The following is a 27971-nucleotide window of genomic DNA, read 5'->3' as shown; positions in this document are numbered from 1 at the left end:
TTTTTAGCTGGTCAGGCTGGAAAAGCTAGGGTGTCATTCTTGTGGTGTTACATGCAAAATAAATAAATAAATAATTAAAAAACTGTAGATGTGCATTGATGCTATGGCTGACTAGAATTATTAAATTTCCCTGCATTGCCTGCTGATTGGTGAAAGAGGTCAAGCAAAGGCCACATGTGTACTGTGAACTATTGGTCTGGACAATCTGCCCTCACTGTATTCTGGATCTGGTCAGACCATAGATGAAATGTAATAACTGTAGGTGAGTGAGGGGGCGGGGACTGTGACGTGGGTTCAGCGCGCATCTCTGTGTACGTCTGGACCATGACGATGTTATGGACAATATGGCGCCGGGAGTAGATTTAGCTTGTGAACCTGGCGTTGTCTAAAAGTCCGGCGATCCGACAGGATGAACCTCTGCGCCCAATACTTACGGTTGGTAAAATTCAAATATACCATGCTTGAATTGGTGACAGAGGGTGTGTTTTTATCTTCGAGGCCGAATCTAGTTGATCGGAATGTTGCTTTGCTAGCACTGGCTGTCAGTGCTTGACGCTAGGCTAGTTAGCGTGCTAGCCTCTTAACGAGACAGCGAAAATGTAAACAAACACAAATAGCGGACTTTTGCTGTACGTATAGTCAGAAAGGATTAGTTGTGATATTTAAATAAGCAAATATGGATATTTCATTGATCTAAGTCGGATACTTGTACTTATACTAGCTGTTATGAGTGTGCACGCTAAGTACTGTGCTATGTTAGCCCGCTTTAGCTATCAACATACCACTGGATGAAATAAGAAAACAAACCAGTCACACACGCTCGCTGTTAAACTGGTTACATTAGTGACCCGAACTTTCGGCTTCTGGTCACTAAATGGTTTAAATGGTTTGTCTCGAAAAGAGGCCTTTGTATTGTCCCCGTATTTACAAATGTAGCATATTTGACGTGTAACTGTTTCCACTTTCCTTTCATTTTAGGCTTAATTATGTATTCCAGTGACGAACGAGAGGCGACAGTACTGATAATATATGCACCTTTCCTTAAAACCGGTGATTTGGTTATGTTAATGACACGTGTGACAAAATGTTTTGGTCATATTATTGATGGTATTTCAATAGCGCGCATCGATTTTAATGGTATGCAATCCCACATGTGAAAGAGGGGTTGTTTTGACAGAACATTGGGCAGTATTGCTTTAATTGCAATGGGTTGCTGAATTAATGTCAGCCTTTTATGAGCAAAGGGGTAAGCTTTGAAGGCTACTTAATGTTGTTTGGAGGAAATCAAGGATGGTTAATGCTGAGATGTGCATTTCAGAGTATCAGATTGGGGTCATATTGGTTCCCTTTGGAAACAACATAGCTTTCGCATTGTTTGGGTTAAATAATGGGGACTTTTCTCCTGTCACTTCTCCATCTGAAAGGTCTTGTTTCAGTATTACTACCTCTCCCTCTGTTTTACTATGGGCTGATAAGCTATGACAACACAAACAATTTACAATAGCATACACATCTGATTGGCATTATTATTAAATGATTGTGTTGTGTTTTTAAGTGGCAGAATGTTTTTGAATTTGTTGTTACATCAAATAGTACCTTAAACTTAAGAGCAAATCCTTTTGGTGATGTGTATAGGGTGATATTTTCATATCATTATTGTATCATTGGCAACAGGGTGATGCACAAGCCAATTAGTGTTATTTGGCACACAATACATACACAAACAAGTTTGTTATTTACAAAGGTGTTTGACATTATTCTGATTTTCTGGCAGATTCAAAGCAATATACCATTATATTGCCTTAAAAGTTGCCTTGTGCATTATGAATATAACGTTTTGCTTATTGGTCTCATAGGACAAATTTTTCAACATGTGAATGGGCCTCCTGAACTGCAATAGTCTGTGCTCATTCCAGAGATGTGTTAAGCAGAGCATGCCCATGTCTCTTTTTTTTCTCTCTCCTCATTTACTGTGCAATGTTATTAACATATACATTTCTCCTCTGGAGCAGGCAGGCAGAGACTCTGAAGTCTGACATGACAGGTATGTTCTAAATATAAAGTTTAATCTCTAAATTTTAGTTTTAGTTAGAACTGTCATCATCAAAAGTAAGCATTTGTAAATGTATCTTATAATATGTTAATGTGCTATTTTGAACTATTGTTTTAACCTGTCCTGTTTAAAATAATTACATAAGAGCAATGCACTGATGTTTGTTATATGATTTTTAGAGCGGTTAATATTGTGCTTTTCAACAATTGTTATTGTTAGTTATGAGCTTTATGAGTCTTTTGCCATGTTTCATATTTGTCATCCCAAAACCCATTCACTCTGGTAACCATAGCACTGAATGTGGTTACTAAGACATGCAGATTTTTCTACAAATTAACTGAAAGGTGCTGTTAGACACAGTCACGTTTTACAGTGTGACTGCAGAATTAGCTGTTCAGCATGTTCCACTCCCTGTGTCGTGCAGATTCAAAGCTTGGTGCGGCGGAGGTCTGGACATCACGACAGGCTCTTCAGGATTTATACCAGAAGATGCTGGTTACCGACCTGGAGTATGCTCTGGACAAGAAAGTGGAACAAGATCTGTATGAATGCTAGTGAAAATACATAGCCTATTGATTTATATAATTTACTTTATCAAGTGATGCATGAAACTAGCAAAGCTGTTGGTTTTGTGAATTTATTTATCTGCTTAGTCAGTTGATTTTTTTTTGCATCCCGATGAACATATCTGGTTGACTGGTTGTCATTTTATCCCCCAAACACTTTTGTTTCCAGCTGGAATCATGCTTTTAAGAATCAAATAACAACACTACAGAGTCAAGCTAAGAACAGGGCCAACCCCAATAGAAGTGAAGTACAGGCCAATCTCTCCCTGTTTCTTGAGGCAGCTAGTGGATTTTACACACAAGTAAGTTGCATTATTGTACAAAGCTCATTGTTTAGTAGATAGATGTGGATAACTTAATTCAAGGCCATATGTCACATGACTGATTGTAATGATCTCTTCCTTGTTCCACTCAGTTATTGCAGGAGCTGTGCACTGTGTTTAATGTGGACTTGCCTTGCCGTGTGAAATCATCTCAGCTTGGGATCATCAGCAATAAACAGAGCAGCACCAGTGCCATAGTGAAGCCCCAGCCCAGCTCCTGTTCCTACATCTGCCAGCACTGTCTCGTCCATCTTGGAGATATTGGTGAGCCTGCAGAGGATGCATTTACATTTTAGCTAACTGCTTTTTAAGAAATTAATAAATGAATATTCTATCATTTACTCGCCTTATGTTATTCCAAACCTGAATGATTTTCTAGAGGTCTGCAACCTGGACCCTACTTTGAAGTTCTAACTGAACATGTTTACGTGGTGTCTGCTTTGTTCTTTCATCGTTTTCCTATGTAAACACATGCTGGATGGAAATCTTTGACTACATTGCACCACCTCTCGCTGTTTCTTCAGCGTCTTTTTTTTTTAGACACCATATCAAGTTAAAAAGAACTTAGTTTAAAAAATGTATCTTAAGACACCCTCGCATTGCATGGGGTTTGTCCATGGGATGGTCCAGGATGTGATAGGGGACTGACGGTCGCATGCGTGCCCCTCTAAGGTTCAGCGGTGTGAGGGGCGGCGGCTTCTGTGGTGGCCTGTCTTCCTAGTAGTCTGTGGTGTTTGAGGGGAGGAGTGGCCCGGCATCCTTACCCATCGGCCACAATATGTGCTCCCATGCCTGTCGTTACATCTAATTCGCGCCTCTTAGGTGCAGGTTCCTGCGGCGCGTCTGATTCGGCCGGTACCCTCACCGCTCTGCTCCTGGACCTGCAAGGATGCCAGTGTGTACACACAAAAAGATAAAAGCCGGCTCCCTTAGGAAAGGCGCAATCTATGTTTTAATCACAGTAGGTGTGCCTCAATTACACCACTCCTCTTAACTGCCCACTCCTGTTGTGAGCCTGGCTGAAAGATGGTCCTTAAAGGTGGGGCAATGATAACGAGAGGGAGGAGTGTGTCTTTCCACCACAGTGCTTTGAAGTACTGCCTATTGCAACAATACTTGCTTGAACAAGAAATTATTAAGATAGTATAGAGTCTATCTCAGGTCGATTTCGGGCTTCAAATCTGTCTGTACCAGTCAGGTAGGGTTGGGTCACACAATCTCAGGTATGGGTTGGGTTCTGGTTTCATTTTTGAGGCCCATCCAGACCTCTATGACTTTTCTTCCATAGAATGTTAGGGATCGACAGCCTCAGTCAATGTTCACTTTATTTGTATGGAAAAATTATCCAATGAAAGTGAATGGTGACTGAGGCTGTTAGTACATAACATTTTGCCTTGAAACAACATCATGTTGAGTAAATGATGACAGAATTTTCCCTTTTGCGTGAACTATCCCTTTAACATATAATTTGGAATCTTGTTAGATTCTTTGAAATATATTGCAAGTTGTTATTGTATTTAGAAACGTGGAAATGGAGAAAATATTTGAAGCATGAGAGGATTATTTGCTTAAAGTTTATATGTTACTTCATACTATTCACAGCACGTTATCGAAACCAAACCAGCCAAGCTGAGTCATACTACAGACATGCAGCTCAACTTGTTCCCTCAAATGGTCAGTCACTATTTGTGCATTATCACACATTCTCAGACACATTACCATTAAAAATAAATAAATAAAAACACTGTAAATTTGACTTTGTTTTTTTCCCTCTTCAGGTCAACCTTACAATCAACTGGCTATACTGGCCTCCTCTAAAGGAGACCACCTCACAACAATCTTCTACTACTGCAGGAGCATTGCTGTCAAATTTCCTTTTCCTGCTGCCTCTACCAATCTACAGAAGGCTCTTTCCAAAGCTCTTGAGAGGTCAGATTTTGTTTTTGAATGGATTGCATACAACAGAATTTATACATTTAATCCAGGGTTATGTACAGTAAGATTGCACACATTAGAGTTTCGAGCTATTTAGATTAAGTCCTGTGATCTTTTGATAAATTGTGGGTAAGGTATATTTTTCATATTATACTATCAATTTAGGACCCAGAGTCATTTTGTTTTTGTTATAATAAATGATTTATTATACCTCAACATATGTGTCTCGTTAACTTGCAGCCGTGATGAGGTCAAAACAAAATGGAGCGTATCTGATTTCATTAAGGCCTTCATCAAGTTCCACGGCCATGTTTATCTCTGCAAAAGCCTGGACAAACTCAATACCCTTAGAGAGAAACTTGAGGAGCAGTTCCAGGTACAGGCAAAAACACCAGCTGTAGCTCTTCATTTCACTAAGGCATTGAGATCTCTGAAATATTGACTTGGCACAATTAATTCCCTTTAGTATTTCTATGTTAGAATTTGCACTCAAATATTCCCATATACTGAATCGTTCCACAGAGACTGATTCTCCAGAAAGCCTTCAGCTCCCAGCAGCTGGTCCACATCACGGTTATAAACCTGTTTGAACTGCACCACCTCAGAGACTTCAGCAATGAGGCAGATGAGCACAGCTACAGCTCGGATGAGCAGATCAGCTGGATCCAACTGCTTGGCCTCTTCAGTACGTCCTACTCTGTGTTACTGATATGTATGCTAGGCATTAAACATGAAAATAGCTGGTATAGATTTGATTAATCTTAAAATTAGTTACTGCATTATTAAATAATTTGAATTAACAATGAACTAGGGATGTGCACAAGTAATCGTGTACTTGTTCAGAGCCAACTTATCGACCATTAAAAACACTACTCCAGTATTGCAAACTTTTTTTTTGTGCATTTGCCTGCTGTAGGCAATGCTGAAAAACTGTCACTTCCCTCTGTACCTCTCAACAAATCTCGCTGATACAACTGAGTCATTAATGCTTGGAGAATTGTAATGAAATGTTATGAGAATTAAATTAAAATTGGTTCATTTAATTTTTTCCAAAATAATTTCAAAGTTTGTTGAAGTTTGTTTGTTGAAACCTTTCTTGGTAACATTTGTGAATAACACAGATTATTTATGTATTTAAATTTTTTTGTGGGTTAGCGTTAGAGTACTCGACTAAAAAACTCTATAGTCGAGTATCTATAATGCCCATCCCTGCAATGAACGAGTATACAGTATATATGATGTATTAACATTAACCAAGATTAATACATGTAAAAAAAATTGCTTATTGTTAAATCATGATACCTAATACATTATCTAATGTTAATATATAGTATGTTTTTGTAAATTCTTACCAGATTCTGAATTTTAATATCATTTTTTAATCTTTAAATTATAGAGAACAATTATAATAAATCCTACAAATGGAAAAGTAGGTAGTAGCTCAGCCTCACAAGCAATAGCTTGTAACAATGTAGTAATGTAGTTGTTTCTCTCTCTAGTGTCTTTCCTGGGTGTGATGTTAAGCCGAGCATTACTCAATAAGAACCGTGAGGAGATCATGGGGGAGTGCCCCCTTCCTGCCATCAAAGTGTCCCTGGACTGGCTAAGGCTTCGACCCAGTGTGTTTAATGAAAGTGCTGTGGACAAGCGTCAGTAGTAAGAAAGGCTTTCTACTTTTTCCTCCACAATATTTCTCAGTTGTTTACAAAAATGTACGTTTTATGTCGGTTTCATAGTGAAGTAAGTTTTGTTAAAATGGCTAAGTTTGCAATGTCAGTATGCTTTGATTTGGAGGGGAACTTTTGCTAGTGGACCAGTTTTCTAAGTGGTTCTTAAAATACCTGTGAAGTGCCTTGAAAAGTGCAATTTTCATTAGAAATAACCAATAATTTTTTTTCCCCATAAAACATAGCCAATAGGCTATAGCGTTCATCACACCTCATACAAACACATTCCCTCTGTCTAATGTGCTGCTGCTACAGAGTGAAACTGGTACAGAATCTGAGGAGTAATCTCAATACAGAGTTTGTCCGCTTTTCCATTGACTACACTGACTAAGAACCGAACAATGATCTAACTAAGCACGTTTCTACATGACTTGCCTACAAACAAGCACAGCAAATCGCGGTCTTTGCTCACAATGCTGAAGCCATTGCTGAAGTCAATGCAGATTAATGAGAAACAATAAAATAAAACATGACTATATCAATGTTTTGAATCACAATACACTAAACATAGAACAAGCAACACTGAGCTGTACATCCAAATAAACCTGTGAAAATGGCTGCATTAAAAATAATCTTCATACACGTTCATTGCATCTAACTCCCTGACCATGTTCCAATCAGAAATGATCATCCCGATTCCCTTCATAGACAATTACCTTCCTTTCGGAGAGCTTCAGATGTCTAAAATGTGATAACGGTCATTTACATCTCACTTTTTAAGTGATTATTATTGGAAATTCTATTTGGAACGACCCTGCAGCATGGATTATGTTCCTTTCAAAGTGCCCTTCGAAGGTATTATCAGCACGTGTAAGAACACAGCCAGGCACGCTGAAAAGATGCAGGGGGAGTGTGCGTTTTAGTGCTAGAAAGCATTAGATTGGACAATGTTTCTCAATCTCTGTATGAGTCATGGATGTTTTTTTGTTCATGTTGGATGACATGGAGTCATTTTAGACAGAAGAGAGACATTGCAGATTTTAAATGCTTATATCTTCTTAAAACTAATTTTGTAAACTTACAGAAGTATACAGTCCTATAGATGGTCTTAAAGCTAATAGACATGGACTAAAAGCAACAAAACTATTTTTGATTTCATGCTAAAAGCCTGATTTAACCTCATCCATGATTTGCATAATCCCTTCAATTATTAACCTACTACAATCCATTGGCCATAATTTCTTGAGAGGCAGACAGAAACAGACATAGGGCTGTTTCACACACCAGTTTCCAGAACAATGATCTATGATGATGAATAATACTTATTGAATGTAAATTTGCTTTTAAAGCTTGAACCTGTAAAAGCACAAGCCACTCAGCACTGCACCTTAATATTTTCTCCATTATTACACTTCAGATTGCCTGAGCCTTGATTATGATTTGTTAAAAATGACTCATCTTTGGTATTTCATAGCATCTGGCCATGGCTGGTGTCCATCCTGAACTGCTTTCAGCCCAAAGAAGAGGATGTATCAAATGTATCAGGTAGTGAGTGCTAAATCTCAAGCTTACTTTTCTTTTTAGAAGTGTATTTGGGTTTTAAATATTTGAATGACATTAATGGTCATGTTTTTTTGGTTTGATTCACAGTGATTCCACTTCCTGAGGAGTATGAGCTTCAAGGCTTTCTGGCCCTCCGGCCTGCTTTACGGTAACCTTTCTCATTATTAAATTGTTTCAATATAATTGCAACAATTTAATAGTTCTTTTTAACTTAATTTAAGTTTTAGCTGTATTTATTGGCTAAATGATGTAATACAACGATGTTCCAGGATGCTAGACTTTTCTCAAGGGCACCAGGGTGTCATTGTTGGCAAAGAGAGCCTATTAGTTCATGCCAGACACCAGAGACTCATTAGCCTGGGCAAGTGGGTGGCTGACAACCAACCTCGGTGAGTCTTTGTTTTACTTTCATAATTATTTTACAGCTCATGTCATCATTCTTTCAGTTTTGGATCCCCTATTTAAATAAGTAGGGGTGGGTAAAAATATAGTTTTTCTGATTAATCGTGATCTTCCCTTTGAATGATGTCGATGCTTAAATCCCAAGATTAATCTTTCACTCAGTGCGCAACCCTCTACTACAATGAGAGGAAATTACTTGCATTTGCAACCAATTTTCGCACTAGACAAGATCCATCCAACCCATTTGTCATTGAATACGGTCACTTTTATTACCCTTTCTGTTCTTTAAAGTCAGTTGGTGATCAAAAACAACTACAAAAAAACATTTAAATCAAATCATGCATCACACAGATGAGGTATAGCCATTTGAGTCCTCTCTAGTTAAGATTCACCCATTTAAAGGCGTTGTTTACAGAAATTTTGTTTTGCGTTAAAGAGACGGTACCTGTTGTAGCACAACCAGTTCAAGAAATCAAAGTAAATATTTATAGTGATAGTACAAATTTAGCAATTTTGTCAATAAATATGTAACAAGAATAATATATGAAATATAATATTTATTGATTGAATACATTCATTTGTTAATTTGTAAAAAGCCAAGATGTGACCCAATATGATGAAAAAGTAATAAATATTTTAATAAAATAAATATTTTCCTAATGTACCTTGTTAAAGGTTTCCCTGTATAATTAACAGCACCAGCTGGGAGATCATTTATTTTTCAGCTCTGGAAAAAGTTAAGTTTACTGCAAAATTATCAGTTTCTCTGGATTTACTGTTTATAGGTATGTGTTTGAGTAAAATGAAAATTTTTGTTTTATTCTATAAAGTACCGACAACATTTCTCCCAAATTCCAATTAAAAATATTGTCATTTAGAGCATTTATTTGCAGAAAATGACAACTGGTCAAAATAACAAACAAGATGCAGTGTTTTCAGGCCTCGAATAATGCAAAGAAAACAAGTTCATATTCATTTTTAAGCAACACAATACTAATGTTATAACTAAGGAAGAGTTCAAAAATCAATATTTGGTGGAATAACCATGATTTTCAATCACAGCTTTCATGTGTTTTGGCATGCTCTCTACCAGTCTTTCACATTGCTTTTGGGTGAATTTATGCCACTCCTGGTGCAAAAATTCAAGTAGCTCGGCTTAGTTTGATGTTTGTGGCTATCCATCTGTGGATCACATTCCAGAGGTTTTCAACTGGGTTCAGGTCTGGTGAATTGGCTGGCCATAACAGGGTCATGATCAGGTGGTCTTTCATCCACACCTTGATTGACCTGGTTGTGTGGCATGGAGCATTGTCCTGCTGGAATAAACAATCCTCAGAGTTGGGGAACATTGTCAGAGCAGAAGGAAGCAAGTTTTCTTCCAGTATAACCTTGTACATGGCTAGATTCATACATCCTTCACAAAGATGAATCTGCCCGATTCCAGCTTTGCTAAAACACCTGCAGATCATCACCGATCCTCCACCAAATTTCACAGTGTTTGCAAGACACTGTGGCTTGAAGGCTTCTCCAGGTCTCTGTCTAACCATTAGATGACCAGATGGAGGATCGGTGATGATCTGGGGGTGCTTCAACAAGACAGGAATTGGGCAGATTTGTCTTTGTGAAGGACACATGAATCAAGCCTGAATAAGTAGGTGTACAGGTTTACCTAATAAAGCGCTTGCGAGTAAATTATTGCTGAACTTAACAGTTGTTTTACACAATAGATGCTCTAAATTCACTCTGTAGCTGTGGTTGTTTGCTGCTTACATAGAAAGATGGATTGGTTTGATTTGACCGAGGCCTGAAATTTAAATGTGCTTCTCCAGGTTGATCCAATGTCGCATTAGCGATGGGTTTGTGCTCTTCGTCACGGATATTCCAGAGATGGTGGTGGAAGAGCCACAGGAAAAGGACACACCTGTCCTCCAGGAGTCATCTAACGGTGAGCAGACACCTAATGACAGCACCCAGGGCTTGAAGTCAGTCCTGTCTGCCGGAAAGAACCAGAACAGCGGCCTGGATTGCAGCGAAAGACCTGTGGTAACCTTCAAAGAGAACATCAAACCACGTGAGCAGAGCAGAGAACAGAACCGAAACCAGCACCAGAGAGATGGTGGGAAGGACAGAGCTGTATTTAATAAAGGAAATGGAATACAAGGGAAGAATGAGCAGAAGAAAGAAGGAAAGAGGAAGAGTGAGGTGAAGAAGAACAGTCACGATAAAGCAACAGATGCGGGAAAACAGGTGAGAGAGAATCACAGAGGAATTTATACCTAATTTTGCTTATTCAAATGTATGAGCATTCAAACTCTGCTGTCTTTTTGCATGAAGGTGAAGACTCAAAATGAGATGAGGAAGACTCCAGTGTCTGAAGCAAGGAAGACTCCGGTCACACAGACTCAAACCACATGCTCTTCTCAGTTTATCCCCATACACCACCCAGGAGCTTTCCCCCCTCTGCCCAGCAGACCAGGTACACATTCTCACACACCCAGACTAAAATAATTATAAGTTCAAGGTCTGAATACTCGGTGATTATTTTCTTTGTTTTCCCATTGGTTGGCAAAAGCTGTCATCTAATGTTTTCATCCTATTAGACAAAAAGTACTCTTCAAGTGTGTGCTTAATGGCTCAAAGCAAAATCTTCCATTGGGCTGCATCAAACTTTTTTCTTCTTATATGTATACTAAATTGTAGAATTTTAGACCTATTAAATTAACGGATTCATACTTGAGAATTGTATTTTTCTTAAACTATTGGCAAATAATGTATTTCTTGTGTTCCACTTTATATTAGGAGTCTTTAACTACTATGAACTAACATGAAAATGCATACAATACAATGCACTTGTATTTACAATTGTGTAAATACAAGTTGTGCTGCAAAATTCTTACAAGATTTACATATGCTGCTACTGAGTTTGAGGTATGGGTAGTGTTAGGGTTTAGCGTAAGGATTGGACAAGGGTTAGGATTACGGGTAAGTTTGAAAGTGTAACTGCAGATGTAACTAAATGCAGGGCTTTAAATGTAAGTACAATACAACAACACATATGCACATAAGTACATTATAAAGAGATAGTTCACCCAAAAACAAATCAAAATTCTTACATCATTTGCTCACCCTCGTGCCATCCCAGATGTGTATGAATTTCTTCTGCAGAAAACAAATGAAGATTTTTAGTAGAATATCTCGGCTCTGTAGGTCCATTTAATGCAAGTGAATGGTGACCAGAACTTTGAATCTCCAAAATTCACACAAATCAGCATAAAAGTAATCCATTAGACTCCAGTGGTTAAATCCATATTTTCTGAGGCAATATTATAGGTGTGGGTGAGAAACCGATCAATATTGAAGTCCTTTTTTAACTGTATATCTCCACCTTTGACCAGCCCTGTGATATGGTAAAATAACAAAGCATGTGAATTGCTAAAAACAAATGAAGAAGAATGAAAAAGGAGACTTGTAGTAAACAAGACATAAATATTGATCTGTTTCTCACCCACACCTATCATATTGCTTCAGAAGACATGGATTTAACTGATGGAGTCTTATATTTCAAAAAAACTTCTTTCACATTGTCATTATGGGGTATTGTTTGTAGAATTTTGAGGAAAATAATGAATTTAATAAATTTTGGAATAAGGCTGTAACATAACAAAATGTGGAAAATGTGAAGCGCTGTGAATACTTTCCGGATGCACTGTAGATTGCTTTTATGCTGATTTTTGTGAATTTTGGAGATTCTAAGTTCTGGACACCATTCACAGCGTGCAGAGTGGAGATATTCTTAGAAGAAATCTTAATTTGTGTTATGCTGAAGAAAGTCAGACTCATCTGGGATGGCATGAGGGTGAGTAAATGAGAATTTCCATTTATGCATTTGGCAGACGCTTTTATCCAAAGCGACTTAACAGTGCACTTATTACAGGGACAGTTCCCCTGGAGCAACCTGGAGTTAAGAGCATTGCTCAAGGAGACAATGTTGGTGGGGATCGAACCAGCAACCTTCAGATTACCAGTTATGTGCTTTAGCCCACTATGCCACCACCACTCCATTTTTGGGAGAACTATCCCTTAAAGACACCTAATATAAAGTGGGTTCATTTCTTGTTTTTATGAATAAATCTAGAGAGGTTTTTAGGTAGTTTTATACTAAAACAACTTCTGCAGTGGTTTGATTAATTATTCACTCCTGAATAATGACTGAAAACCGAAGAGTTGTGCATTACTATTAAAACCCACTATATCTAACCGATAAGGGTATAAAGGTCTGTGCGTCTGATTTGCCTGCTTTATAGTCTCCCTTTTTTATGGTGATTACCTTTCTACCCGCTTATTCTCTTTCTGTGTTTTTCCTCCAGGTTTCCCCCCACCCGCATATGTGATTCCTCCTCCTGTGGCGTTCTCCATGAGCCCAGGCTTTACCTTCCCCACAGGTGTATCCGTACCTGCACCCTTTCTTCAGACCGCCTCACACCCTCAGTCTGCTAATCAGATTCAGCCTGGGAAACCCTCACACATTCCCTACAGCCAGCAGAGGCCCTCTGGACCAGGGGCCCTAAACCAAGGCCCTCCTCAACCTCAACAGACACAGCCTCCCCCTCCACAGCCATCTCAGCAGGCCTTGCAACAGTCTGTGCAGCTTCAAGTGCAGCAGCAGCAATCGCCCAATAAACAGAGCTCTCAGCTCAGCAAGAGTCCGCCACATCATCACGGCATACAGCAGGTAATGAGTTGGCTCAACAATATTTTGCTGTTGGACTGCTAAATCACATTTTTAGCAACACACACACACACACACACATTTTTTTTGATAATTTGAAAAATGCCTGAAAAAGAGAGTGAGGACTCTGAGTCAGAGAGGATCTTACTTACACCAAAACATCTTAAAAGTGCTGTGTGGCACTTCTTCGGTTTCTGGAGTATCGAAGGCGAGATTGTTGACAAAACCAACGTAATTTAAGTTGTGTAAGAAACCGCTGCTATATCACTCCACAACATCTAACTTGAGAACACACATGCAGTCTTCTCATCCCGAAGAGTTTTCTCAAGAATGTCATGACGAGCAAATTAAACAAAAACAGTGTATTACTGGCACATCGGTCAGAGCTGAGCATGTATTTTAATCAGCTGGAAACATTGTCAACAAAAACGCTCAGCCCTTGCTGCAGATCAAATTGACTGACTTTTGTTTTTGACAAACAATATGTAGATGTATGAGTGAGTGGATGGTTTCAGAATAACAGTTTGCCATTTTGTGTTAACATAATACTTTACGCTGTCTGTTGAAGTGTGTTTTCACATATTACTGATGCTCTTCCACTTATATGCACTTTTGTTGCCTCAATTCCCTTGTGTGCACATTTAGGAAATTATATTTGATCTATGAACGATTGTTTAAAACATTATGCACTTTAAAAAAAGTCATGTCATTTCATTGCGCTCATTTGCACCCTCTTGTGGGCGTAGGAGACAAGACTGTACTTTATTTTCCTCAAACATTCTTACAGCACATTACTTATGCTAGCACATTACTTAACCTAGCTAGCAGTTACAGTTTCAATATGGTTAATGAATTTAGCTACATATAGCTCAATTCCTATCTCAAATGTCAGTTAGTCACGTATTTTCCTACTTGAGAACCAATGTTAGTTTTTTATTTTAGTCATAGGTTTAGTAATTTGACAAAATGTCCTTTAACTTTTGTGAGACACTTTTTGGGTTGGGCCGTATGGGATCACACTCTTCTTCTGAGGTAAATTCACAGCTCGTTTTCTTTAAAAAATTATAATTTGCTCAAACGGGAAAGACTACCTCTCATTGCTTTCATACGGATTACACAATCAGAGAATATTTGTTTACTATTTAAATTTATTCATTTAGAAGTAGACTATTCAAGCTTTCTATAGACATATTTATTTTTCATGTCTGCGAGGCAAGTATACGCTGAGTTTTGGTTAATTTTTATGACGCGCTCCAGACTGAAGTTCACGGAGACCGAGACAGCAGAAAGCGCATCCTGTATAATTTTTTATTTTACACTTAGTTTACCACAACATTTTGCTGTTATTGTGTGTACAAAAATAAAAGTAAACTCTTTATAGTTTCGAAAGTTGTCTTGCCTTTATCTGTATGACCAAAAATGACAGAGTATTTCTTTCTGCTGTTATCAGGGTAAAAGTCAGGTGATCGCTCTGGCGCCAAAGGGGATTGACTATGTTATGTTATCAATGTATAAAAAAAAAAACTCAAACACAAGCAAATCAAATATTGAATTTTGGGAGCATTTCCGACCATGCATGATGCTATTTTGAGCCGACGCCTAATTAGCTTGCTTGTTAAGCTTAATGGTAAATTTATGCTGGCTCTATGGAGAGATTTAAAAATTTTTTTAAAACTTATAGTGATTTAATGTTACAGCAGTGGCAAACATTGTCCTTACCTGGCTGACACAAATGAAGGCGTTTGAGTGAGGTAATTGACCGGTTTTAAAGCAGTTCATTTTATCGCTGTTCCGTGCATTCAACAAACGCAGCTCAAGATAGGAAATCCCCAACGCACTGAATCATTGGATTATATGAATCCATATTCACTTTCTCTAGATGTTTCTTCTGTTGATTATCTATTTGCACTAATATCTTGCAGTATTATCTCATATTTTAGTCAACAGTATGCTAAAAATTGTTTAGCTTTCGTCATGATGTTTTCCACTCTTTGCAGCAGCCTACGTGTTCCAGATTATTTTAACAGCAGAATAAGAATATGAACGTTGTATTAATTGACACAGGTCTTAGGCTATAACACAAATATAGCTGGTTATTTTTTCGCTATTGATTTTTTTCGCTATCTTTCACTTGCCCCTTCAACTATTCCGGATATGCATTAATGTCGAGCTCTGAGATGCAGTGCTTATTTTTTTCTTATTATTTGTAACCCATTCTAACTGTAATGCCTTTGTAATCTGCTTTTCTCATCAATTTTGGAATGCCCAACTCCCACTACTTACTAGGTCCTCGTGGTGGTGCGGTTACTCATCTCAATCCGTGTGGCGGAGGACAAGTCTCAGTTGCCTCCACTTCTGAGACCATCAATCCGCACATCTTATTACGTGGCTTGCATGACACCGCAGGGTCTCCCAGCATGTGGAGGCTCATGGTACTCTCCACGCACAACTTAAGAGAGCGAGAACCACTTAATCGTGCCTGTGAGGAAGTTACCCCATGTGACTCCCTAGCAACCGGGCCAATTTGGTCGATTAGGAGACCTTGCTGGAGTCACTCAGCACATCCTGGATTTGAACTCGTGACTCCAAGTGTGATAGTCAGCATCAATACTCGCTGAGCTATCCAAGCCCCCTCCTTCAAGTCATTCTTGAAATTTCTACAAAACCTCATCTGTGTCACCTAGCTAGATCAGTGGTCCCCAAACGTTTTTAAACTACTGCACCCCTTTGTGGGTTTATGCGTTACATAAACTGCATAACCATCTAATTTCTCTCTCATTTTGCCTGTTTCACTAGCTCTTGTGGTGCTGAGGTTCAATATGTGCTCTTCTGTTACCCTGACAATATCTGATTACCATGGTGACTACTTGAAAGTCGGTTGCTACAGCTAATTTGTTGGATAATCTCTCTCCCTTTATTTCTGTTGTTTGCAGCCTTACATGCAGGTGCCTGAACAGGCTGGTCAAATATGGAGCCAGCACCAAACTCAGCCCACCATGCAGAAAATGCCCATGCAGCTGCCAGTCAAACAGCCTTTCTTCATGCCCACCCAGGACCCAATGAAGCTCTTCGAACACCCCATGAGCATGCAGCCCCCTCAACCCAGCATGGACAAGAAGATGAAGTTTCCAGAGGTGAAAGTGCAGGATTTCTACTGGGAGCCTTCGTACCACATTGGAGGAGAGGGCAGGGGTGGAATGGGGGACAGAATGGGCAAACGACAGCCTGGAGTCTTCTGCCCCGACCAGGATAACATGCCCAGAGGCTCTCCATATGAAGTTAGCATTCTTAGCCTCCCATATGTAGACAGTTGTATTACATATTACAATCTTTCAGATTCATTCTCAGTCAGATGTGTTTTCACCTTGCTTTCCTTGGGTTTACACAGGTTTAGCCTTTGTAAGATATACATGATAAACTTGATTTGCAGCATTAGCTGTTTATGATTTACAGCTCCCTTTGGATCTTCTTGAAACTTGATCTCAGCACTTGCTAAGATGTGCATGATTTCTTATTTTTCATCTCCTCCCTCACTTTTTCACCTCTGACAATCTATCTCTGCTGTAGTGAAGTGCAGTGGCCCCAAAATGTTTTGAATTCTTTATTATATGAATGTCTTTGCATTATATATAACAAAATATCAAACCAAGTGGAATTTATTTGAAAGAAATCACACAAACACACACTTCAAGCAAAACTTGTCAAAGTTGTTTGGTTTCAAATGATAAATTTGATATATAGATGTATTTTTCAAAATTCTGATTTTTAAATATATGAACTCTCATTGGTTGTCAAAAGTTGTGGAATATGCCATGAGTTTATTTTTTTTTAACTGCACCTGTGGTTACTCTTGATAGGTTATTTTTGTGAACTTGAGAGACAGAACCACGTTTACCTGCAACCAAATAATTTGTTTATAATCTTACTGATAGCTTAATCAGATTGAAAAGCCTTCATGTAAACACAAATGATCCATTTGAGCTGGATACGAATGAAACTTCCATCCGATTAAAGGGGGTGGTGTAGACCTAAAATAATCAGTTTAAAAGAAAAATATTTGATATTTGAATCCGACTACTTTCTCAATCGTATTTTAAAATACTTTGCGCTCATGCACAGATATGTGGTGCTTATGTATGTTTATACACAATTTAAAACAAAGTTTTGGGAACAAAACAAAGACAAAATGCTTCATTAAGGATTTGTAGGCTCGCACTGAATATTCTACAGGGCACATATGTTGTTTCATGGCATCACATAAAGCAAAAAAGAACATTGTGTCATTATTAGGGACTTTAAGCAGCAGGTGCGATTACCGAATTCTGTGTTCCATTGTGTGCATGCGACTTCACTCAGATGCAAAGTGAACACAGTAAATCTCTTTAACATCCTCCCCAAAACTCACACTGTTATAGGCTTTGAATAAAAATAAAAAAAAAAACTCAAAAATATAGATAGCCTATTAATAATATCTAGGTTTTACACAGAAGGTTTTTGTATCGCACAAGAGTAAAAGTCTTCTTCTGACAGTTATTTAACACTACAAGCATCTCTTCTTTGCTGTTTTAAATAGCCTGCCTTTTTTTTCTTGAATGATTAAATGCTTTGTTCCGCCTTCATGTGATTTTTGCGTAGTGACCCGTCCGCAGCTGTTGCTTAAAATAACTATTATTTAGTTTCCATTACGCATCTGTAAACTCCATTTAGGACCAGTCTCACCCACCTTTCTTCGTACTCCCAGTCAGAGATGCCTGCGGTTAGATTGGAGGAGGAATGGGCGTAAGGCAAATACATGATTAAGTCAGTGTCTAATTTAGACACTGGTTCTAATTCTTCGTTTGCTGAGTACAGTGAGTAACATAAGACGAAAGCTTTTCTGGCATATTTTTTTTTATAAATCTCAACCAAGCAAAATGCCAATTATGTTTTTTGGTGCCATTTTCACTTTCTCAGCTTTCTCCGCTTCTTCAGAACGCCACGACTGATGCTATTCGCATGCACAGAAGTTTTCTTGGGAATGCATGTAATGCGCATGTAAATGAATATTTGTATTGGATTGTGAAGTTTAGGGGACATGTAAACAGTACATTTTAGTCAGATTGACACACATATGTGCTTGCGAACTCAGCCACTGACTTAATGCAAAAGAAATGGTCTTTGTTTTCAGATGTCGTTTGGTTTAAGTGGTTTCAAATGCAATGAAATTCAATTGACTTGAGTCTTCACATGCTTTTTTGGGACCACTGTATCTTAAGAAATTTAGAGCAATTAAAAAAACGATGCATCCTTTTGTAATGGATTTTTGACTCCCTGAATGGTATTGTTTAAAAGATTGTTTTTTGCTGACTAATTTACATTGCAGTCAGTCATATTACTTCAATGGCTATGAATAGAATTGATTTTCAGAGGCTGCTACTTTGACAGGTGTCCTATTTTCTTAAATACTGTATCTTTTATCCCTTCCCTTTCTCTTTTTCCTTCCTTCCCCTTTGTGCTTTGTCTCTCACTAGGACAACAAGAGCTCCCCTCTTCTGCCCCCAGACCTGTTAAAGACTCTGGCGGACTTTGAGGAGGAGGAGGAGCTGCTCTTTACTAAACCTCATGATTTCTACCAGGCCTTGGCTGGTCCTCTTAGCTCTGCTCCTGGAAGGAACATCTTTGTATGTAGATCTCCTCCTATCATGTCGTCAGGCAGGAGAGGATAAAGTTTATATAGGCCTCTTTTCATTCAGATTTTTTAGAATACATCCATCATTTATTGTAGATAATATATGGGTATTTTGTTATTACACAATTCTGTGTAAAAACGGTCTGATTGATATCTTGTTGGGAGATTTCATTTTGGAACAGGGTTAAAGTGTTTTTTGTGTGTGCTTCTCTAAATTTTTAGTTGCCAAATCAGTCAAGGCTGGACAGTGGTGGTGATGTGATCGGTCAGTCCTCTCTTCTCCCACGATTTTCCATTCAGGTAAAGCTGCTATGCACTTTCCCATGCACACACTTTATGCCTCCCTTGTGTTATGGATAAAAAAAGACACCAGGTGGTGGTGTTTTCCTTTAAAACATCACATTTGAGTTAACAGGACCAACAGTTGATTTAGTTTCACTTACAGATTATAAAGGCACTGAAAAAAATTAAAAACCTCTGATGGTTTCATCATCTCTATATATTCTTGTATAAAAGAGCCGTAGGTCACTAGATGCATTAAGCCACGGTGCTCATGTGGGCAACACTAGTTTGGATCCTGTTCCCCCTTTTGCCCATTCACTCAATTGTTGGATCAATAAAAGTGGCCAAAAGTGTGATTTAAATGTGTGTTTATTGTTGTTTACAGGAGAGCTACCAGAACAACAGCATTTTTAGTGAGGCCTATGGTAAAAATATGGCACCAGGGTCTAAACAAGATACACCCATGATGCACCAGGAGCCCTCCCTCTACTCCTTGTTTGAAGGAACTCCATGGTCCCCTTCCTTGCCTGCTAGCTCAGGTGCTATGTCATGATTTATTAGGTTGTTTTACAGTATTATGTGAACATTAGAGGTAGTTCATCCAAAAAAGGAAAATTCCATCATCATTTACTAACACTAATGTTGTTCCAATTCCATATTACTTTTTCTTACATGGAACACAAAAAATTATGTTGGGCAGAATGACAGCCTAGATCACCTTTCTCTTTCAAAGATGCAGTAAAAAGTGAATGGTTACTGAGGCTGTTATTCTACCTAACATTATCTTTTGTGTTCCACAGACGGAATAAAAAAGTCATCGGGTTTAAAACGGTATAAGGGAGACTGGGCAGCTTACAGACAAATACTCTCCTAATGATGATTCGTTCATAGCCATTATTTTGTAATTGTTAATCAAGCAGTGTAATATACGTTTTTTTGAATAGTTTATGAATGATCTGTTTCTAACACTGGTGTCATCTGTTTTGATAGATCACTCGACACCAGCCAGCCAGTCCCCTCACTCTTCAAACCCCAGCAGCCTGCCTTCGTCCCCTCCCACCCACAGCCATAGCTCCCTGCCCTTCTCCAACTTCGGACCCATTGGGACACCCGACAGCAGAGACCGCAGAGGAACTGACCGCTGGAAGGCAGAAAAGACGGGTAATATTGGTAATTAGCTTTTTGAGTGCTTGCTGTGTGGGTAGTTTGTAAATCAGTGGTTTATCATATTAGGAAAATGTAAATGGTTGGTATGAATTCACTCTTTTAGGTGTGAGTGGCTTTGGGTTTGACTACCTACCTTCTGCTTCATCCTCCTCTGTGCCAGAGAACAACAGCTGGCACCAGGGGGCACCAACCAGCAGCTGGGGAGCCCAGGACATGCCAATGGAAGACTCCTCTTCTGTCCTCCTTGATAGTTTCAAGGTAGCATTTTCCACATAGCGTATAGATTTTAACTCCTTTTTTTTTTTTTTATTACTACTCTTAAAAAGAAAAAAAAAATACAAATATTGCATTTCTGGAAACTCTCTGGTAGCTGGTTACATTTAAAAAAATTAAATAAAAAATAATGTATTTATGCATTTGGCTGAAGCTTTTATCCAAAGCGACACAGTGCTTTCACGGTATCCATTTTTATCAGTTTGTGTGTTCCCTTACATTTGAACAAATATATTTTTGCTTCGACAATTATATTTTTACTTGGGGAGTCGCAGAACATCTTTCAATGGAGATAGAGCCATGGTATTGTTCTTTCCCTGCTGTTTGTGACCCAATCCGAACAGATTGCGACACACCAGTTGGTAAAGGACATGGTGTAAGGCAGTGTTTCTCAACTGGTGTGTCGCAGGTCTGTTCGGATTGGGTCACAAACAGCAGAGAAAGAACAATGCCATGACTATCTCCATTGAAAGCTCTTCGGCGGCTCCCCAAGTAAAAATTTGGCCAGCCAAAGCAAATACGAAGCAAAATTATAATTTTGTGTTTAGCGCTTTAGATGCATTAAATATGCTTCTCATCTTCAACGCTATATTTTTGCAGTGCGATTGAACTCTGGTTTTCACGCAAGCCATCACAGAGCCACTTGTGTCAATTACCTGCTGTGCTCTAATCGACTGTATCTCTGGAGCACGCTTGCGTCAACCGGCCTACCCTAGATATTGCGGCGCAGATCACAGAACTGATGTGATCCATTTTAAAACTTTCTAGTTTAAAGCACTATTGAGGAACCCAAACCTCGCAAACAGCTAGACAGTCTGACATTATAAACAGCACTGATGAAGAAAAGAGCAACACTGATATGCAGCAAAAAAAATTAAATTTATACATCACCCTATTAAAACTTCTGAATATTTGACAGTGTTAAGTCTGAACCTCCAAGGACTATGGACAATTTATGGGCAAAGTTTTCCTATTGTGTAGTATATGTTCTCTTTGAATAATATTTTTGATATTTGGAAATAAACTAAATAATAAATATAATGGGTTCAGAAGATAAAAATAGGCACATCAACTTGAAAAGTTTCCTTTATCTTTTGTTGTTGATATCAACAACAAAAAAAAAATATAGCCTCAAGCGGCCGCTATCGGGGTCCAAGCACATAAGGACAGATGACCAAAATAATCAGATTTGACAAGAAAAATCCTGTGGAACATGACCACTAATGCTAAAATGCTGTGGAAAAATATTTGCCCCATCTGATTTCTTCTGTTACTGTGTATATATCATACTACATTTTTTTCAAAAAAATAAAAACAAAATCCAACATAAAACAAAGACAACATGAGTAAACACAAAATACAGTTTTTAAATGATAATGTTATTTATTGAAGCAAAAAAGTTATCCAATACCACCTGGGCCTGTGTGAAAACGTATTTGCCCCTTAGGAAAAAGGTGATTGAAATACATGAAATACAGTCTGGGAAGGGTTACAAAGCTATTTTGAAGACTCCAAAGAACCACAGTGAGAGACATTATCTCCAAATGGAGAAACCTTGGCACAGTAGTAAACCTTCCCAGAAGTGGCCAACCTACCAAAATTCCTCCAAGAGCATAGTGATGATTCATCCAGGAAGTCACAAAAAAGCCAAGGAGAGCATCCAAGGAACTGCAGGCCTCTCTTGCGTCAATAAAGGTCACCGTTCATTACTCTAATATCAGAAAGACACTGGCCAAAAATGCCATCCATGGAAGAGTGGCAAGGCAAAAACCACTGCTAACCCAGATGAACATTAAGGCTCATTTGAATTTTGCTAAAACACAGCTTGATGATCCTCAAACCCTTTGGGAGAATGTTCAGTGGACTGATGAGTCGAAAGTGGATCTGTTTGTAAGACACTGGTCCCGTTACATCTGGCATAAATAAAATGCAGAATTCCACAAAGAGAACATCATATCTACGGTCAAGCATGGCGTGGTAGTGTGATGGTGTTGGGATGCTTTTGCTGCTTTAGTGCTTGAATTCTGCTCTCTACCAGAAAATCCTAAAGGAGAATTTCCAGTCATCAGTCTATGAGTTGAAGCTCAAGCACAACTGGATTATGCAGCAAGAAAATGATCCAAACATGGGAGTAAATCCACATCTGAATGGCTCAAAAGAAGCTAAATTAAAGTTTTTGAGTGGCCTAGTCAAAGTCCTGATTTGAACCTGATTGAGATGCTGTGGCAGGACTTTAAACGGACCGTTCATGCTCGAAAATCCTCCAATGTGACTGAGCTAAAGCAGTTATGCAAAGAAGAGTGAACATCAAATTCCACCACAGCATTGTGAAAGACTGATCTCAAGTTATCGGAAGCATTTGGTTGCAGTTGTTGCCACTAAAGGTGGCACAACCAGGTATTAACTTAAAGGGGGCACTTAGTTTTTCACATGGGTGATATAGATGTTTAATAACGCTTTTGCTTCAATAAAAAAGAAAATCATATATATATATATATATATATATATATATATATATATATATATATATATATATATATATATATATATATATATATATATATATATATATATATATATATGTATGTATGCATATATGTGCATATATGTACGTGTGTGTGACATCATGCAAACATGTTGTCACCCAGGGAGTCAGTGATGTTCACTTTTGTGATACAATAACGGAGCATTAGTTTACACTAATTGCAAATAGCTCATCTCAGAGGTTATTTTCACTAACTGCGCCCACAACTGCTAAGTCAAAACTTAAGACAGCATGACAGATTTATTTTGGGTCAACTGCTGATCAAATGAAGGCAGGCATATTTTAATATTTCACTATGGGGCAGAGACATTAAACTAGTTAATGTGTTAGACATTTAGTGGATTAAGAGATTGGATAACTAAATAACTATTTGCGTCCCAATAGTCTAGTGGAAACAGGATCTTATACCAAACTGCACAACCATGTGCAGCTGAAGTAGCTCTGGGTGTAACAACGGTATGTGTATGTGTTTTCACGCTGGAGATACAGGTTTGAATCCCACCTCTTGACACCTTTTCCCATGTCTCTACTGTTAATATTTCCTATAATACTACTTATAGTAATGAATAAGAGATTCAGAACAGTGATTTGGTCACCCTGATGTCGGGGAGTTGAGAGAAGGATTTGATCTGGATAAAATTAACCATGGATTTACTGTAGTAATATTGTAGTAACCATGTGTTTTGGTGGAAACTGTATAGTTCTGATGTACCAACCATGATGTTACTACAGTAACATGTTGTTAATAGTAACCGTGTTTAATTTTGTGGTTACTATGATTTTACTAGAAAAATACCATGTTGATACTATGGTTACTAGTAAAACCATGGTTATTTTTTGTAAGGTAGGGTTAGGGGTAAGGGTTGGTGTAGGGTGTCTGTTGGACACCAAATAAACATAATAAAAATGCTGCAGTGATGCCACTATACTGTATGTAGTATATAAACAGGGTGTAAGAGTATCTGCCACTATTTGCACTTGAGTTCAAATAGCATCTATCGCTATTTGCACTTAGTGCAAAGATGATGCTGTTTGTTGCTTTTTGCATTTGCAAATAGCATCTATCACGATCCAAATAATATACATTAAGTCAAAGTTTGACAAAAATGACTATAAAACTTGTTTATCAAATGTTTGAAGAGACAGGCATTCAAAACATGGTTAATTAAAGTTTATTTTGATTAGCGTAAACCTGTAGAACAAACACTAGCATGGCAGCATCATTTATTAGTTCAGTTCGGTTGCTATGAAACATCTGTTGACAATCAAGGTACCACTGAAAATCACATCGTAATTAATCTCTAAATTGGAAATAAGGCCCCTCCTTGACACGTTTGTGTGAGTTGTCAGGTAGTTGTGACTGAATTTCGAATTAAGTGAGAAGTCACATAACACTTTTTCATTAGCGATCATCATTTTCATGATCAATCATTGCTGTCACTTACGAGTACTTGAGTACTCGTGCCAATCCTTAGTGTGTGCCTGAGTAGTGGTGCACATTTGGGACCATCCTGACAAGTTTGGTGTGTCTGCGATTTACGGACTTTTATGCCCATACAATTTTATGGCAGAAAAGTAAAGAAGAAGAAACTCAGAACAAACACAATAAGGTTCTAGCATCTTCAGTGCTTGGATCCCTAATTATATTTGGTACATCCCCTTAGATATAAACCATGAACAAAGCTATGCAAGATAAAAGAAAATGTGACCCAGGCTGCATTAAGATTAGATTGCTTATCTTTACTCCAATTGTTTTCTACTTCCTCTCTCTCTTTCTCTTAATTTCCTTCACACTTACTTTCCTCATTCCTTAGTCGATCTGGTCGAGCTCTATGATGCAGCCTGGCCCGTCTGCGCTGGAGCAGCTCCTGATGCAACAGAAACAGAAGCAACAGCGCGGCCACAGCAACATGAACCCACCACACTGAGAGTCCATGGGGGAAAAGCACTTGTGTGAAACATGATTCAACAGAAGAGGTGAAAACACCACAAGCTCCAATCGGAAATTTCCGGCATTACCTGCGTGCGGAGGCTGGAGACGGCAAACGATGTGAAGCGACAGGCTCAAAACGAACCGCTTGCCTGACCGACGAGGGACGTGCTGCCCTCTCCTCTTTCTCTCTTACTCACTCTGTCTCTCTCCCTGTGCCTCTACGGCAACGAGGGCGTGCAAGCACCTGATCTGCCACGCTGCTCAGCACGTAGCCGCTGCAGAACACTGACTCTTGAGGAAAACTTTCAGAGACTTTCTCTCTGATTGCCACCTCTGGTAGTCCAATAAAAGGTCATTCCCCCGTCTCATCCGGACTCCCTGATTTAAGACTCTGGATTAGACTGCCTCATGCCACCTGCTTGAATCACTCTGTGTGACTGACACACCTCACATGGAGGAGGTGTTTGTGTGAGCTTGTGTGTGTCAGAAAGGGATGTTTATTGATGGGCAGAAGTGGAAAATGAGGGACAAAAGGAAAGACGGACTGCTTTTGTGTTTTTTTTCGAAGTCTGGATTCATTCTCTCGGAGGAGGGATTCGTGTCGCTGTGTTTAGATGGAAAAAAAATACAAGTAAAAAGATGGATGAATGAAGAGTGATGCAGTCAGTGTGAACGTGTGCTTCTAAAGAATGCACATGGATCTTAGACCTTAGATTGATTGACTCGGGCATGGACCATGGTGTTGTCATGTATAGTCTGTTGATTTGTAAGATGTGTTTGGAGAACGGGATGGGGAAAGTCTGGGGGCGCTGCCTCTCGCATTCAAACTATTATGAAGCTCATAGTAACTTTTATAGCTCAATCAGTATCAGAGCTGGGGGTTCGACTATAGATGTAGGATGTAGTATCATTAGCTGCAATAGAGACTGCAATTATTAACAGTACTGTATTTTGTGACTTGTTCTGTAGCAGTTTTAGCTCTCTGAAATATTATTCAGTAAATATGTTCAATATTTTACTGCTAACGGGGGAGTTAATTGAATATGAATATGTGTCTCCCCCTCTTGTCCTCTCCTCTTTGTTTCTTTGAGCAAATCTTTACTCTGGCTTACATGCATAACGGCTTCTTTTGTTAATGTTCTGCCTTTTTAATAGTTTTAAGCTTTATCAGCTCTCTTTGTGCCTGGTCTGTGTTTTCTCTTATTCCTTTTGTTGTGTTTTTCTCCTGTTTTGTCGGTTTTAAGAATTGTTAGCATCACTATCATGGCTAGGCAAAACTAGGCAAATGGGTCCAGTTGCAATGCTGTTTAGGTCAGCAGAAAGGGATGCAAGCCAGGGGAAAACCTTTTTCCTACAGCAGCCTCACAGCCAATTTACTATCTCTACAGCCACTGTACACAGATCAGTTCAGAAGCCTCTGAAAGAGAAGTCCCAATAGCTGCTGACTGTGCTTAGACTGAAGAAAGCCCTCTGATAGGACTGTAGAACAGTAAACAAGCAAGTTGCGCTAGCTTCAGAAATAGTCTCTGAACGTGCAGAAATGTTCTTGTAACCTAATTTGTTGGTTTCCTCAGGTTAGTGTTGTGTTACCCTGTTTTAATAGGGGCCCTGGCTTTGCTAGTGCTTAAGTGATTGTGTGATGGAAAATGGTCACATCATCATGGATGCTCTTGGAGTCTGCCCCCAAAATTCAATATTGTTTTGAAACCGAAGGGTTCTAAAATACTCTTTACACTGATTTTCAGTAGAGGATATAGCACTGAATAGGCCTTTCAAGGATCTCTGCATGATCTTGTATGGGTGCCACTGTTTGTTAGAGATGTTCTGGGGCCAGGGGTTCATGTTGGATAGGCTTAAAGATTTATAAAAAAAATGTCTACATTGGTTATTTCTTCCTGGTTAAACCACAAAGGCATTTTTGTTCAGTGACGGTTATATGAAAGACATAATCTCTTGTATGATGAGAATAAAGCGTGTTTTTATTTTTGAGTAGAGAACATTTTATTGAAGACAAACTTAAAATGAAGTGTCTATTTGCAGTGTGATTGTGCTTCTCTTGTTGCATTTAAAATTGTATTAAAATAGAGGAATGAATAAATGAATAAAAGGAATCTAGAAATTGATTAAAGTCAAAGTATCATTTGAAAAAACTGCAAAGCAAGGTTTCAATGTGAGCTGTGTGCCCCTTTTGTTCATCTTTTTATCCTTTGTTCAACAAGGAGTTCCAGAATCTTTGCTCTGATTGCTGTGAACATCTTACATTCTTTTATTTTGGATGGACTTGTGGTGCACAGTCTTGTGTGAATGTTCTTTCTTTGGGCACCTTGTATCTCACTGCATTGTAAATGTGGATTTCCCTGTTGTCCAGTATCCATCTTTTAACTGTGGCTTCTGTAGTGATGTACATTACAATGCTGATGACAATGACAACAGCCTTGCGCCTTTGGGCCATCATATAACATTCCAATGGTAAAGCTAAAGAAAAAACAAAAAAATAACAGCCAGCTTTTGACAGCAACTGCACAGGTAAATTTACTACTAAGCAAATTTGTCTCAACCCTTAATTAATTCTGCCACTTCTGCAATTCTGCATGAAATACATCTTTCAGAATGCCTTGTATTTTTGATGGAGGAGATATCCAGTCATGTTTTTTTGGATGATTTTGTCTGGGAATAGTTGGGGGTGAGGATATCTCCTTCTATAATGGGCTTGATTTATTGTGTTCTTGTCTCTTTGTGGACACTTATAAACCCTGAAAACAGCTTTGCCTTTAATTAAATAAACCATGTCCTCGAATGCATTGCTGGTGTCTGTTCTTTACTGCATGCTTCACAACACAATGACCTGTCTATAGAGTATTTTAC

At 38.6% G+C, this 27971-nt stretch overlaps 1 protein-coding gene across 4 annotated transcripts; it reads left to right on the top strand.

Annotated features, from left to right (window-relative positions):
• Positions 1-319: 319 nt before the first annotated feature.
• On the top strand, positions 320-27903 carry smg7 (SMG7 nonsense mediated mRNA decay factor). Of its 4 annotated transcripts, none has more exons than XM_052128576.1 (23): positions 320-435; positions 2013-2044; positions 2478-2595; positions 2789-2921; positions 3035-3206; positions 4545-4616; positions 4721-4871; positions 5118-5253; positions 5400-5562; positions 6377-6533; positions 8019-8089; positions 8195-8255; positions 8377-8496; positions 10339-10756; positions 10844-10985; positions 12877-13241; positions 16172-16516; positions 18749-18898; positions 19129-19206; positions 19574-19727; positions 20179-20349; positions 20459-20613; positions 24988-27903. In XM_052128576.1, exons 1-23 carry the CDS (start codon positions 410-412, stop codon positions 25099-25101), a joined length of 3504 nt encoding a protein of 1167 aa, XP_051984536.1. In that variant the 5' UTR covers positions 320-409; the 3' UTR covers positions 25102-27903. The 4 variants fall into 4 exon arrangements, with proteins under 4 accessions (XP_051984536.1, XP_051984535.1, XP_051984538.1 ...); XM_052128575.1 differs by having other exon boundaries at positions 20179-20358; XM_052128578.1 differs by lacking the exon at positions 18749-18898.
• The last annotated feature ends 68 nt before the right edge of the window (positions 27904-27971 follow it).

The sequence above is a fragment of the Xyrauchen texanus genome, chromosome 6 (assembly GCF_025860055.1).
Source record: "Xyrauchen texanus isolate HMW12.3.18 chromosome 6, RBS_HiC_50CHRs, whole genome shotgun sequence".
Taxonomy (NCBI): Eukaryota; Metazoa; Chordata; class Actinopteri; order Cypriniformes; family Catostomidae; genus Xyrauchen; species Xyrauchen texanus.
This window is presented reverse-complemented; position numbering and strand designations above follow the sequence as displayed.